This window comes from Trachurus trachurus, assembly GCF_905171665.1.
Source record: "Trachurus trachurus genome assembly, chromosome: 16".
Classification (NCBI taxonomy): Eukaryota; Metazoa; Chordata; class Actinopteri; order Carangiformes; family Carangidae; genus Trachurus; species Trachurus trachurus.
This window is the reverse complement of record NC_139902.1, coordinates 18,254,690-18,270,559: the sequence shown is the minus strand read 5'-3', so window position 1 is coordinate 18,270,559 and position 15,870 is coordinate 18,254,690. Positions and strand designations below refer to the sequence as shown.

The following is a 15,870-nucleotide window of genomic DNA, read 5'->3' as shown; positions in this document are numbered from 1 at the left end:
ATTGCCAAAGGTGCCTCTTTTTGAGAAAAGTCTCAAAGAACATGAAAACAAATGCAATCAGGAATTTTGCCCCCCCTCCCCTTTGCAACCCCTTCACTAATCTGTAGAAATGACATTTGACATGGGAATTAAGAGTCTGTTCATCATCGTGTTTAAGTCTAATTACATCCACAGCTATAAAACAGTAAAATATGAACAGGTCAAAGGGGGACGGGTACTTTTCATAGGCACAGTATTTGCCGTTAACACCTCTGAGTCATGTTCCTTGGAATCACAGTAGAGGGAAAAAAAACAATGTTTTTGAAATGGTGTACTTAGACATGATCATGAATTTATGAAATGGCTGTTGTTTTTGCTGTCACCTGTTGTCAAATGTGTCATCGTGCTGGGGGGGAGAAAAGACTGCATCCTTCCCAGTGTTTTAAAAAAAAAAAAAATTTGAGAGACGAGGGGAAAACCCTATGTGACGATGAACGGTGGAAATTTACAATCTACCACTTTATACAAAGTCCTCTTAAAACTGGTTTTGTCTCTTTATATGTCTGAGGTTTTTTGGTATAAGTCTAGATCCCTGAGATCCACTGAATGGACGTGTGAATGAAATCCAGAAGTGGGAGTCAGATTAGAGAGTACGGGGACCCATTGCTAAGTTTGTACCGTGCGTCCTGCCCTTCCGTAGAGGCCAACAGATGCCTGCATAGTGACATATCAGCCTACATACAGGAGAACAACAGGGGGTAGTGCGATGCCATTTCTAAACCAGTCATCTCAGAGGGGAAGAAGAGTAAAAAAAAATGAAAAAGTAAATTAAAAACCATTTTACAGGATGTTGTCTGATCTGATGCTTTGTGCGTCCGTTCTCTCTTAACTTCACCGCTGCTCTGAACGACATTACTGTTGCAAAGAAACATTTTATTTGGCAGTAAACCAGCAGTAGTACAATCAATACATGGCAGGTTCTTAACACTCCAGTCACCGAAGTGATCCAGACAGTGGCACTTTGGTGCTTTTTTGTGCAACATTTTGCTCTCACGATGGCAAACTGCAAAAAAACAAAAACACCTCTGTATCTGTATGGAGTATAATACATAAATATATTAACTTTGAAGCAGTGCCACTTAAATTAAACCATTAAATAAATGTAACCACCAAAAAACAATTTTCTCCACATATTGTTACTTTAGTCTGAGTGGTACCTCTGTTCATAATGGCCCTTTCTTTATGTTCATTAAGGAATATTGAGTATTGATTGTAAAATTTGAGCTAGCAAATCCTGACCAAAAAGGTTTAAGCTTGAGGAACACACTAACTTGCATTTCACAGAATAAAGGGGTTAAAATTGTTAAACTGACTTATTTTATGTGGTGCCATGGATGTTTTTTAGTAAGTGGTGAGGCTGACTCAACCATTCACAAACAGATGTAGTGTAAATTACTGCTTTGCTGGAGTTGTAATAATAATACAAAAAAAATCTGTTGTACAAAATTAGATTCAGGTCCTCACAGAAACGCCATTCACACCCTAAACATAAAAGTAACGGTCTCCTATGTAAGGCTGTTATTATATAATTGTTTGACAACAGTGCTTGGTAACAGCAAAGCAGGGCGTCAGTGTCAAACACTGAGTCTGTTTGAGTCTAGTTCATGCTTCTGATTGGCCAGTCGACTCAGATCCTACTGGTGATTCACCAGCAGCTTTGGGTCGACTGACCACAACCGTCTGGTCATTTGTCCTTGCTGGACTCTGGTTCGGCCGGTGGTTCCTGTGGCGGCGGCGGCGGTGGTGCTGTCAGTTGTTTCATCTGTAAATCCACGCGAGCTTTGCGGTGTTTCCGGACCATGTTGCCCCCCGCATACCCGAGGGCGCCCCCTCCCAGAGCGGCGGCCACCCCTGCAGCTTTAAACCCAGCCAGCAGGCCGAGTGGACCTCCTAACACACCGCCCAGCAGCGCCCCGGCAACCGGCAGCACCGCCAACTTGTAGCCCACCGCCTGGAGAGACAGGAGAAAGAGATACGTTCTACTTGAATTTAACACACACACACACACACACACACACACACACACACACACACAGGTTTTATTGCCATTAGGACTTTGTGGCTTCAAGACAGTCTGAGATAGAGTTTGGATGTGTCTATCCTTTCATGATCACACATCGACCCACGGAAGCAAGAAGAAGAAGGGAAAAAAAAAACCCCGACACAAACAAGTCTGCGTGTGTAAATGTAAACCCACACTGCCATGGCCGCATCAAAGCGTTTTCATTATCTTCATTTAGGGGAAATCAGAGAGATGTGGCCTGTGTGTTATTACAGCTGTTATCATCAGAGTGGAAGGTGCTCTTTGCTGATGGCAATTAATGACTGATTCTCTGACCATCCTCACACACACACACACACACACACATGCACACACACGCACAGGGACACACACTTGATTAACACTTCACCATTAAATTAATCTAGTTCAAAAGCTAGCATTGCTTGTCCCCACCCCTGTGGCAGTTGAGGGAATTTAAATTTCATCTGAGCTGAGTTAAAAGGACTCTGGGTACAGGTTGTAAAAGATGGGAGGAAATGCTGGTTATGTGTGACTGCGGAGTGTGTGTGTGTGTGTCTGTGTGTGTCTGTTTGTGTAATGCTGTTTGACCTGATGACAGATTACAAGCTTTCAAACATGTGAAAACATCTGACATCCTTCTCATCTGCTTTATCTCTGTGCACCCCCCTCGTCTAACGCGCAACAAACCACATCTACCCGCAACCTGACACAGAGGTCAGCCTTTGTTTGTGTCACCGTTTGGGGCGGATTTGATTTCAATGAGCCATTTAAAAAGAATATTACATTATCTGAGGTGTTTATTTTATAAATTTCAGGACTAACACACACATGCACGCACATACCAAGGACCAAACTGCCAGCCAACAGTCACTGACCTACTCTATCATACGAGCTACATCACTAAAATATTATCATGAGAACGGATAATAATATATTAAAGCAGAGTGACGTCTTTCTTTACAGACTTTGATCTTTAAACTTATGTTCTTATGAAAATGATTTTAAATGCAGAAACGTATGTCTTGCTTGTTTATATGTGTATACTGTATGTATAGCTACACATTTTCTATGAATTCTATGCCTAAGCTCTTGTTTTTATATACGGGGGTTAGGGTTGTTGTGTTTTTCCTCTTTGACCACTTCTGTTTTTCTTGTTAACATTTGTGAGTTTCAGTGAGTTGTATCAGCTGGTTATTTATCACCAGCAGGTCCCTGACTACTGTCGCATTAACATGTGTCTCTGAAAAGCTGAAATGTGTTCACATCTGTTTGCCAGGATAAATCAGTATGACTACATAGCATTTAAGGTAAGTGAGCAAATACAAAATAAATAGTTTCTTTTTTCTTCATTTGTATCAATTGAAAGCTGATCTATACAATGTTTTGTGTTGTTTTTTTTCCAGAATGTCACATCATAATTACTTACTATGATGATTATAATAGCAAAGTGTTATTATTTTTTTTAGTATTAACCTTTATGCTCTGAAAAGAGTGAGCAAAACAGAAATCAAAGTTGACTATGTAATCTGACAGATTAACATTTCCCTCCTTTCCTTTGATCCGACATGAAAAATATCAGAAGAAGAATTTCACAAGAATTTCTTTAATAAACATAATGTCAGAAAATTGCTTTCTTGCTTGTATACGTGTGTGCGTGTGTGTCACGCAGAGCAGACCAATGTTAGGAGGAGGCCCAGGTGCTAAAATATAAATACAAAAAACCTCTTTAACAGTCATTAAACCGCCTCCTTAATGCTACACACACATTAACACATAGACCCTCTCTTGTCAGCCCTCTCATCCTACCTCTCTATCACTCCTCCTCCCATCCACTCCTCTCTATCCCTCTCCTCTCTCTATTTCCTTAATTGCAGCTTTCCTCCGTATTCGAACGGATCAATAGGGACAAATGCTGTGGAATGGCTGGGAGGCAAAGTGCCATCGATCTCCCTATCTTCCAAACACCACACACACACGCACATCAGATTATCAGGACACATACACAAACACACACACACACACACACACCTTCCCCAGGCTCTTGGTCCCCTCCTCCACGTTGGCAGCGGCTGTGTTGACGTTGTCCTCTATGCTGTCAATCTTCTCCTGCTGGGACTGATGCACAGGGGTTAGACACACAAACACATATTAACATACACATACACACACAAGCCAGCGCCGATACACACAGTATATACATGTGTGTGTGTGTGACAGAGCAACCACCTGTCGTGTACTAAGTTTTTTTAAGTGTCCAGATTCTGCTCCGCGGCGCAAGGTTACAAGGGAGGGGTGTGTGAGTGTGTGTGGACTGGAAGCTGTAGGTATATTCAAGAGAGATTACACTGGGGGTGGGGCCATACGGTGTGTGTGTGTGTGTGTGTGTGTGTGTGTGTGTGTGTGTGTGTGTGTGTGTGTGTGTGTGTGTGTGTGTGTGTGTGTGTGTGTGTGTGTGTGTGTGTGTGTGTGTGTGTGTGTGTGAGAGAGAGTGTGCGTGTGGCATTGTGTAGATCTCATGAAATATTCAGAGTGGCAGCTGTCTCTCTCCGTGTGGGGCCTGATAGACACAGTGACCAAACAACAACCAGAGCACTTTTCTTCTCCTTCTCCTTGTCTTCCTCACCGTTTCCACAAAACTGCTTCCTCCTCCTCCCTCCACTCCTCAATCTGAGCCTCATCTCATCTATACAGATTCAACTCTCGTCTATTTTGCCACTTATCCTATATTCCCATATACAATATGCCTGCGTTTTAGTGATGGTTCCAAACATTACGGCACACAACACACAACGGCTGCAGCCGTCCAATTTATTTTATGTCACTTTTGTTGTAAACGTTGTTGATGTTTTTCTTCTTCTACTTCCATTTTTTCTTTTTTTTGCTTGGATGTAGGTATTATCTAATTTGTGAATGAATTCTTTGTAACAAGGGGTAGACAATATAAGTTCGCTTCTTTCTGCCCCCTTTCATTCAAGAGTTACAGTATTGTCATTGTTTATTTTATTTTTTGTTTTTATGCTTGATAAATGAATGAAATAAACTAAACTAAACTAAACTAAATTATACACTCATTCAGACTGAGGAAGGCAGGCTTCAGTGTTTCGGCTCAGGCTCCCTCTTAGCTTGAGCTAAGATCCGTATATTAAAGTCCCACTATTTGGAATAAAAAATGCCAGTAGTGCTGTAAATAACAATATTTTTTTTTATTATTATTATTGATGGATCTGCTTATTGTTGTCTCTTAGTTTGGTCAAATAAAATGGCATAAAATGTGAATTTTTAAATAAGAGAAATGAAATTGTTAAAAGCCCAAGATCTCCTAACCTTTTGAAATATTCGATGAGCACAATGAGCAAGAGTCAAAGAGATTCACTTTCCAATGCAGTGTCTCACACTGGAGATACTGCAAACTTTTCTAAACTATCACTATGTAATAAAGTCATAAAATGCCACAAAATAATTAAAATTCTGAAAAAAAAAAAAAATCTATATTACCCCACTAATAAAAATATTCTATAACTCATTAAGTGTCTGTTGATCAATGAATTGACAAACTCTAAAGAAAGGTAGCTCAAAATCATAGATCTGATTATTTTCCAACAAAGTTGTCACATGTTTAAGATGTTTGGTGGAAATTCATTGACAGAATTTTTTGTTTTAATTGAAAGCCGTCCATTCAGGGGCTGTTGACTCAAAAAGGGAAATTTAACCCCCAACAATTGGGCAAACCCCAGGCAAAAGCTCCATGATTTATTTTTCCCTTTTTGGTGAAAGCTGAAATAATAATAATCTTTAGGCTCTTACTAATTGGAATGAAATCAAATAAACAGATTTTTCTTTAGCTTTAAAGGGACAACGAGGAGTTTCTATACGGTTATAAAAAAGTCTCACGTTAATGTGGATGAATCTCCGCTACTCACACTTGTTAATGGCTCCATTTTCGCTAAATATATCGATCTGTCTCTATCGTTATTTTGTTATTATTAGTGGTGGCGGAAATGCTGGTCGAGCCGACCAGCGTTTCCTTCATGGCGAGTTATGAGAATAACGCCGCAGAATCGCCGTTTATGGTCGGAACTACGATGGTATGTGAACCTCTTTGAACCTCTGACTTTAATTTTTGATGAATGAAAACATGAGTCCGTCTTGCGCCGGGTCAAAGAAACGTACGGTGCGCGCGGAGGCTCATAAATGTAGTGTGAAAACGCTTCGCTTTTCCAAAACTCCTCGTTGTCCCTTTAAGACAAACCGAAAAGGACATTTTTAGACCATAAAATAAATTATTTTTTATCTTTTAAGGTTAATTTGCCCACTGTAAAAAAATAAATACATGAAATGTCGAACCTAAAAAATGATCAGATAACTTAAAGCTCTAGGTAGAAGTTTTAACCTTATTAGAAGACAGACAAAGAAAGGCGCACGCAGATAAGATAAACACTGGAACTGCCACTAACATGACGCATGACAGACACAACCACGCACTCACTCACACTCAGTGTTTCCACTGTGGCTGAGAGCTGGAATATCACTCCCCTAACGGTGTCTTTCACCCTAGAGACACCACAACAACATGTCTATGCTCTTTCTGACCCCCCTCCCCTCCCCAATGCCTCTGTCTGTTTTTCTTCACCCTCTCTACATCTTCACTCTATCACACTCTCCATCTCTTTCACTATTAATCTCTCCTTCCACCCTTACTGCCTCCTTGCTTCTCTCCCTCCATCCCTGAGGATAGAGTGATAATCTGAGCCGTCTGTTCTCCACCTGCTCCGATGCATCCCTTGTTCCTTTCCTCTCCCTCTGTGGACAACCTGCTGCCTCCCCCCTCTCCAAATCCTCCCTCTTCTCCCCTGTCTGCTTCTCAGCCTCTCCTGCAGCCTGGGTGAAGGGCCTCTGGGGCCCCCGTAGCCCTGAGCTGATCTGCGTAACCCTCTCTCAGAGGAGCCTTACCAGGCAACAAAAGCACACACGGTCAAATACACACAACTTCCTGGAAACGCCATAGGCGAACTGTCTCTGCCACATTGTTTTTGTTCATGGGGGTAGCTGTTGCATGGATGTAGAGAGAGAAAATGCATGTGATGTCAAAATGCAAATGTAAAAGAACGTGTAAGGCAGAGTTGAGGATTTGTACTCACATGGACGAGCAGCGAGAACTCTGTCACCAAACCACTCAGCTCCTTCAGATCCTTGGAGGAAAAAAAACAATACGTTTTTATTACGATGCTTATCACACAAATCTCCAGCTACAGGAAGTCAATGCTGTCTCAGTGTGGGAGAGTGTCAGTGGAATGAACTAATGACAGTGAATATTAATGTGTGTTATACTAGGTAATAGTAAAGCAGAGTGAAATAGGTGCATCTGTATGAGCAGGTAACAGGGTCAATTGCATTAGATGATCTTGTAATAACCATGAATAATGCATGTAACCATAGCAACACTTAGTACAGACCAAGGATGGAAACAATTTTCTCGCACTTAATGTTTAGAGCTTTAATTTGACCTCAACATAGGACTTTTCCACAGACAGTGAATCACAGGTGTAAGTATAAAAATGAATGACAGCTTGATTTCATTTAGTTCAGGGTCCTAATATTGTTCATGGTGTCGCACTGTCACGTCTCACTGGGAAATGAGCCCTTGTTAATGATACAAGTGACACCTACACAACAACATAGGAAATATTTAAACTTGAAAAATGCCAAGTGGCTGGAATTTCTGTAACATCTTGTAGGTTTTCAGCTGTTGACGTGTCAGATACCAGAGATACACACAGGTAGATATACCACAGTCAGCATGTGGGGCATTGATTTGTTTGCTAAGCAGGTAGTGTGATGGGTGCTGGGGTGAAACATTCACTTCCTTAGACAAGGGATTGAAAAAAAATCTAAATCTAATCACAGAGAGCAATAAAACACCACAAGAACTAGGATTTGAGAAGTATCTGACCAAATGACACATCATTTTTTGACAGATTTTTGATGTCACAATTTAGACGAGGTGGTGCAAAATAGGTTGTATTTTCATAAAAACATAAAAGTAAAGCTAACCCTAACAATATCATAAAATAAGTATAATATAGAAGAAATAAATGTGTGTTGGGAATGACAGAGTGAATGAGAGACAGACTTCACACATGTATACCTCTTCCAGGTTATCCCAGGACTCAGCTGCGCTCTGTTCTGCAGGGATTTCTGGAAGGTGCAGCTGCATTTGTCTATAAGACATGGGCTCCTCATCTGCATCGTAACCGCTGGTCACGTAGCTGGACGGCTGAGCAGCAGGTGGCGGTGACGGCGGTGCAGGCTGTGGCACAGGGTTAGAGTGCAAAAGCAGGAAGTCTCGCGCGGCAGCTGACGCTCTGTCCCTGACTGGCTTGACGAGGGCTTCCAGCGCTTCAGCGTCTTCAGGGCGGACTCGACTGCAGAGCTTCTCCATCTCTCTGATGTTAGCTCTGAGTTGCTGCAGGAAGACAAAGGAGCAGCGGGTAAGATTCAGTGTCACGAATACAGAATGAGATGCAGGAAACTGGGAACCATGACTTGGGAGCATAAATGTGTTCAATCCAGTTGTAACAACAGACACAGCATAATATTCAAAATCCTTACCAATGCTTGTAATCTGCTACCTGCTAATACAGTATATCTATACAGGACATAAGAAATTCTTGCTTAAAGGCCCCATGCTGTGCACTTTTCTCTGGGTTTATTTACCTGCTGATATCCCTAACAAGATGTATCATTGGTTTTGAGTACCTGTGATCTGCTTAATATTGTCTATATTGCCCCTTTCTGTTGCCTCTTTCTGGAGCTCTAGCAGACACAGGTCATTTGGCCAATCAGAAGAGAGAATGAGAACCTCTCTTCTGATTGGCTGACTGTTTTTAAGTGGCATGTGGTCGGGCCAATCACAGGCAAGTAACTGAAACCTAAGCTGCATTCATACAAATTGAAAAAAAACAACTGGTCACGGTGGGCGGAGTTACCTTGTGTGTGACATCACAGAAAGGAGGAAGTGCTATCTGCTCGTCTTAAAGAGAATGTTCCAACAAATGGGCGGTGTGTGTTTCTCCGTTTATGACCAGTTTGATGCATAGGGCAGTATATACGTGGCCCAGAGACCTCCCCAAGCACCAAAAAATAACCAAAATCACATTTTTCATGCCATGGGGCCTTTAAATAAGAAAAGTGTTTCTTCATTTTACCTCTTGCCCCAGTTGGAAAGAAATAGACTCATCTAGTGATGGGAAATGTATGTGCGTGCTTAAGTGGGGGCTTAATAAGGTTCACATATGAGGCTGGGGAAAACAAGCCCCCTCATCCCGCCGTGCCCTGAGGGTGACAGGAGGATTACATCCCAGCCATCAGCCCTCCAGGCCGCGGTACGACCCGGGCTCAGGGGGTCAACGGGCTGCCGATAACACATTCTGCTAATTACACAACATGAATAAACAAACACGCACACACTCGCACGCATAAAACTGAAAAACACACTGATTAACACCAAGAAGGGCAGGTCAGGCACCTGTCAGCTCTCAAATTAACCGTGACCGCAAGTTGCTCGAATGCACGCGGACGGACAGACCAACCGACCACAGACTCAATAGCAGATATTCATGATAAAACAGTATTGACTATGACTACACTCCCCAGTCTTGCAGCGTTCAGCGCTGTGGCTGCTGGGGTGCAGAGCAGGCGTACTGACTCTGCCTGTGCCCTCCTCCAGGGGGTTAGCTCGGTGATAGGCTAGTGGAAGTAATGTCAATCATCAGCAGGGGGAAGAGACTTCAGTCTGCCGGTCCACAAGGAGGGACAAAGGACAAACAGATAAAAAAAAAAACAGAAAGAGAGAGTGAGGAACATACTCAGTCACCTACTCTCCGTCTACCTGCTGTCTCTATCTATGGAACAGAGGCACGTATGCACACACAGTATATTCCCATCTAAAGCAGAGGAGACTAACCCCTGCTCTGGATTAACACCGTGAGGACACGAGAAAGCACTCTGTGTGTGTCCCTGGGATTTGTAAAGTAATGGTGAGAGAATAGTTGTGTGCCGGCTTGGAGTTATTTCACCTTCAGAGACATGGTGGCTTCCAGGCAACAACATCCCCTAAGGCATTTCACACCCACCATGTGAACAAGTACACAAGTACTTACACAATACACACAAGAGATGGTCCGTTTGAGCTTCAGTGACGGCTCTTTTCTTGTCCTGATTGTTTTTCAACTATAAGGAATTTCTATATAAAACCTTAATTCACTAACTCACTCAGTCTGTTGTCATGTGCATGTACTTCTGAACTCTCAATGAATACATATTTATTATTTTCAACCACAGTACATGATCTTCTTTAGCAGATGGAGTTGCTTCGCCGCGGAGATGATCTAGTTGTTATTGTGTGATTGTGTGAAAATATTCACTTTGCTCATTGTGGTCCAGCAGAGCTCAATGCGCGTTTGTTTTAAGACAGGTGCTGATGATAGCTAACTTAAAGTTTTCCCCTTCGCTCAAACGTCACCACAGACACTGTTGATTTCTAAACTTGAAACCTGGTTGCAAACAAACCAGGAAACCTCAAACATTTCCTAAACTGAGCTCCTAATTGTCTGGACAGTTTGAGTAAAAGTCGTATGCCAGGCTGCTGCACAGTCGTGCTTATTCAGGACTTTTGAGAGGTGGTGAATCACCATTTAAACAATCCTCACATTGACTAGATTCAGACCTGAATAATACAGGGAATTCCTCTGTGTCGACATAACTGCTGGTAGTTTTGAATGACAGGCCACACACACACACACACACACACACACACACACACACACACACACACACACACACACACACACACACACACACACACACACACACACACACACACACACACACACACACACACACACAGAGGTGCTTTTCTGAAGTTCACTGAGTTTCTATGATCATACCTGAACGGTTCTGCTGGCATTGATATGCTCATGATGAAGGCGGTCCCATTGCTGGCTGTGTTGGTACTGCGAAAACGAAAGAAAAAGTATCAGTTGTCCATCTGTTGACCGGAAGTAAAGAGTGTGCATGCATGTGAGGGTGAGATCATGTGTCCAGCCAGATTTCTGCCGTCACCTTCAGTATGTTATTGTGGTGTTTCTGCAGCCTCTCCAGGTCCGTGGGTAGAGCCACTTTAATGAACTTGTGGATCGGTGCCTCCAGGCGCCTCAGTGTCAGCTTGTTGCTTTCCTCTGCCATGTGTCCCGCTGACTGCCCACAGCCAACACCTCTTTGCAACTTTAGACACTGCACCTGCTCAGCTTTATCTATCTGCCCCCGCAGTCACTGTAAATACCAGCAGAGGATGAATTTAATAACATATAAATCAAATTAATAAACTCCATGACACATGCGAGTCTGCCCACACAACTAAAATTGGCACCACCATAAGATGAAGACTTTTTTTTTTCTCACCAGCATCCTCTCAGTGAAAAGAATAAATGAAGAGTTACTTACATCATATAGCTAGGCTACTGACAGTACGGTAGGCCTACAACATTTACACTGAGAGGATAACTCAATCAGCCAGTTAAGAGGAAATTGCCAACAATTTGAATAATGAAATCATTCAGGTCCATCTTTAAAAGAAAAGTACCTCAAAGTCTTTGTTTCTTGCTTCTCTTATAAGAGGACTGGCTGTTTTACTATATTTCCTCTCACTTTGAATTAAGCAGTCTATCCTTGTGCTTTTTTTTATTTCGACATGTAATTTTTAATGATTGACCAGTAAATTGAAAAATAAATGACAGATGGATCAACAATGAAAACAATAATATGCTATGTGACACTGTAGCTTTATATAACACCACTGTACCACGTAGACACCACATGTTATTAAAGCTGTCTAGTCAGTGAGGATCACTTTAATGGTTATTATTATGAGTCAATAATAACAGTAGTACTGGGGGGTCGAGGGATGATACCCCAAACCAGTCATAGGATTTGGTATATATATATATATATTGTATCTAGTACATGTCAAAGACACAGTTAAGATGCTGTTTTGTAAATATCAGCGCTTTTATCTTGAAACACTGCGAAACCACTTCTGAGCTAAACGAAACTTAAAGCGCATACGGCGACACTTACCAGTAAAAGTATCATTCAGTGGTGCGTTTAATATTAGCTAAAGACCGCTGTGAGTCCCCATACTGGTGTGAAAATGAACCTTTAACTACCTTCGCTAATTTACAGTAACGCTTTCGTTTTTTGTTTCCAACAGTTTCGTGTTTGTAAACAACTCTCTCTCTCTCTTCCCAGTGCGTCCTCGAAAAGTTTCCGACCTCAACAAGCAGCCGCAGCACATCGGTTCCCACAGGAGTGACCAGGTTCACCAAGTTACTGTGATGTTTGATGATTTAAGTGTTGTTGTTTTTTCAGGTTGGTTTTATATGCTCGCATTGTGTAGTAACACCACAGAGGACGGAGATCAAAAACGGTTTTCATACTGTCTCAAAAAAAAAAAAAAAAAAAAATTAGGTAAATTATATTACCTTTAATTTATGTGTTTACCAGATAATTATGAGCTGTTATTATAGCTGTCACAGCTATAACGACACAGAGTTTATGTCCAAACTGGATGATGTCTTAACACAATGACATAACATTCAGCTACATTTACACTAAATATCCATACATTATTTACATCAATAGGCCTATATTTCACATTAATTGACAAAACACTGAATAAATTACAACAAAGTTGTTAATGTGTTGTTAACAGTGTAGTGTAGTGTAGTAAAAGCTACAGTGAATTCCAATTATATAATAGATAATATATAAATAATATCCCTCATTGTGGTGAGTCAGTTTCATCTTGGGTGGGGTGGGTGAGGTTTTGCAGCGGGTCTTTGGACTTTCCAAGTCCTCCAGCTTGGCTATGGGGTCATGACTCTTTAAGTGAAGGGCAGTTAAGAAACTGCGGGGTCATTGTGTTTCACAATTACTCATAACAACTACACTCAAAATAATGTGACCGCAGTAACATTTCAAGCTGTGGTAAACACGACACCTCGCCCTGGCATCAAAATGGCAGATCTAGTGAAACATAGAATTAGCAGATTAAGACGATGGCAAAGAGATGGGGGAGTTCATTTAATGTGACGTATTTTCTGCTTTTAACATCTAGATTGAAACAGTTGGCAGTATGTAAAAATAGCATGGATCCTGTGGAAAGAAACCTTAAGTGTGATATTTTTGTCTGTGCTGTGCATGGAAGAGAGAAGAGAGAAATGGGGTTCCCCCTCCTCTACTCTGAGATCAGCCGATGTGAGTGGGTCTGTTGCATGTTTCCACTTCTCTTTTTCAGCACCTTTTACCTTTGACATTTAGGCCAACCCCCCACACACTCTTCCCTCAGCGGATGCTCCATGCGAGGGGCCACAGTAAAACACACACTCACCAGCTGCAGGGGATTTCCCCTGGTGCTGTACGTATGTGTGTGTGTGTGTGTGTGTGTGTGTGTGTGTGTGTGTGTGTGTGTGTGTGCGTGCGTGCGTGTGTTGCACGCCTGTCTGTCCACTTCTAGGGGACTCCCAAATTTGTTGCAGACTGAGGGGGAGGAACGAAGCAGAGAGTGAAAGTCTGGACAGCAAATCATCAAAAATGTTTTGGTTCATGTGTCTGCCTCTGTGTTTATGTGAGAAAGAGAGGGTGTGTGTGTGTGTGTTTGTGTGCATGTATGTGCTTGTGTGTGTCTGTCAGGCTCAGGGGGACTCAGGTGTTGGTTGTTCCAGTCTAATCCAGGAAGTTTGTCAGCAGGGAACATCGTTCACGTCTTACCTCCTGCATCTTACTGTTTCTAAGTATCGGCACATCCTGACGGCTCAGGGGGCATTTTGACCTGTCAAAGTGGGTAAAACACAGCTCTTACTAATAACAGCACTGCTGGGTTTGTTTTAATACAAGTGTTGTAGTTACTGTGCAACAGGCAGCCTGTACGTACAACACCAAGACCATGAAACTTGAGGCAGCTAAAAGGGAGTCAGCCATATTTCATTATGTTGTATATCAAAATGTCTTCAATGTGCAAAGTCTGATACAATGACAATTTGGCAAAAGTCATCAATAGGAAGTATATATAAACACTACAAATTGAGATTTTCTGCAAAGACATTTTGAAAGAATATATTTTACGTTTTAAAGGGGCTTAATGGATTAGTATAAATTATGATCCCACACAGACAGACAAGCTGCTTTAAATGTATGTGTGCATATGTATTTGTGTGTGTCTGTATGTTCTAATGGGACCTCTAATTAAGACTCTGGGTGTATCTGCTATCTGTCAGCACTAATCGATCGGCCAGGAGACTGACAGCTAACCTTGTGTGTGTGTGTGTGTGTGTGTGTGTGTGTGTCTTTGTGCAAATGCACATTTAGTGTGTGGGTTTCCCTCTTTAAGCAGTGCTCTCTGTTTTGTGGTCATGTTATTTTACCTGACACTCAGACATGTCGCTGTTGTAGCAGGAGGATTAACGCATAATCATTTACACACACACACACACACACACACACACACACACACACACACACACACACACACACACACACACACACACACACACACACACACACACACACACACACACACACACACACACACACACACACACACACACAGACACATGCCATACACATGTGTGCCACTATAAAAATGGTGTGAATGGTCTTTTCCTGCAGGCTGATCAAACACAGACATCACAGGGGCTTGAGGCTATTGTTCACCACTTCAACACACAAAACTGCCCCTTAAATTTCTGTTTTATTAGAAAGGGGCAGCTGATTATATCTTGTTATTGATTCTGTATGGAGTGTGTACAGCACGGTGTACAGCACGGTGCACACCATACTGACGAACTTACTCTGAACTTTACTCTATTACTCCTCTCTCTCTCTCTCTCTCTCTCTCTCTCTCTCTCTCTCTCTCTCTCTCACACACACACACACACACACATAGATAGAACTCCTTCACAATTTCACTACCACAGTTACTATCAATCACCTGGCTGTCCGAGAGTGTGTGTGTGTGTGTGTGTGTGTGTGTGTGTGTGTGTGTGTTACTGCTCACACTGTTGCGCTGGAAGGCAAGTGAGTGATGGCAGTGACAGTATAGACGGCATGTGCTGTGAAATGTCACCATGGCGATCGATGGTGTTTAACGAGGCTGGAGGCTGATCTGGACCTCATGCTAACATGAATCTCTCCTCTCCTCCCTCTTCCCCCCTCCTCCTCGCTCTCTTAATCCCCCTCTACTCTCTCTGAGAGCCCAAGGGTCCCTCAGGAGAGAGACGAGGCCTTTTACCTGCCAAGAGGCTTTTGTGTCTGACCAGACACACACAAACACATTCATACACACACACATACGTACGTACTTTGTAAAAAAAAACAAAAAAAAACCCAACATATATTCTTTAAACACTCTCATGGTTAAGTCATTTTAAAGAATCAAAACACTGGACACAGTCAGGGAGATTAATCAGAACTAGTTTATGATTTGAAAGTGCTGAACATAAAATCCAGTGAACCAAAGAGAAAGAAAAACGAACAGGAAACTCAAACCAAAGAGGGACATTGAAAAAACAGCAACTTTTTTCTTTTTTGTTTCTCTTCTTCAAAAAACAATGCACAACTCGTACCACAATATTTGAAAAAGCTAAAAACACTTCAAAATATTAGTTTTTATATATATATATATATATTTATATTTATATTTATATCTATATAATTTGCTTTTTTCATATTTCAAACCGCTGCCGTGAGTGTGT

At 41.9% G+C, this 15,870-nt stretch overlaps 1 protein-coding gene across 1 annotated transcript; it reads right to left on the bottom strand.

Moving 5' to 3' along the window:
• Window positions 1–5: 5 nt before the first annotated feature.
• Window positions 6–12,406, bottom strand: stx17 (syntaxin 17). Its single transcript, XM_083989402.1, has 7 exons — window positions 12,197–12,406; window positions 11,183–11,392; window positions 11,008–11,073; window positions 8,208–8,525; window positions 7,201–7,251; window positions 4,091–4,177; window positions 6–1,990 (listed from the first exon to the last, which is right to left on the bottom strand). Exons 2-7 carry the CDS (start codon window positions 11,303–11,305, stop codon window positions 1,724–1,726), a joined length of 912 nt encoding a protein of 303 aa, XP_083845528.1. The 5' UTR covers window positions 11,306–11,392; window positions 12,197–12,406; the 3' UTR covers window positions 6–1,723.
• Between the last annotated feature and the right edge of the window lie 3,464 nt (window positions 12,407–15,870).

Bases quoted from the DNA above. Each gene is read 5' to 3' on its own strand.
- stx17 (XM_083989402.1), bottom strand. From the start codon at position 11,305: ATGGCAGAGGAAAGCAACAAGCTGACACTGAGGCGCCTGGAGGCACCG. The intron at 8,526-11,007 runs GTATGATCATAG...GTCTTCCTGCAG, and splicing joins ATGCCAGCAGAACCGTTCAG to CAACTCAGAGCTAACATCAG. The intron at 7,252-8,207 runs GTATACATGTGT...TTTTCCTCCAAG, and splicing joins CCTGGGATAACCTGGAAGAG to GATCTGAAGGAGCTGAGTGG.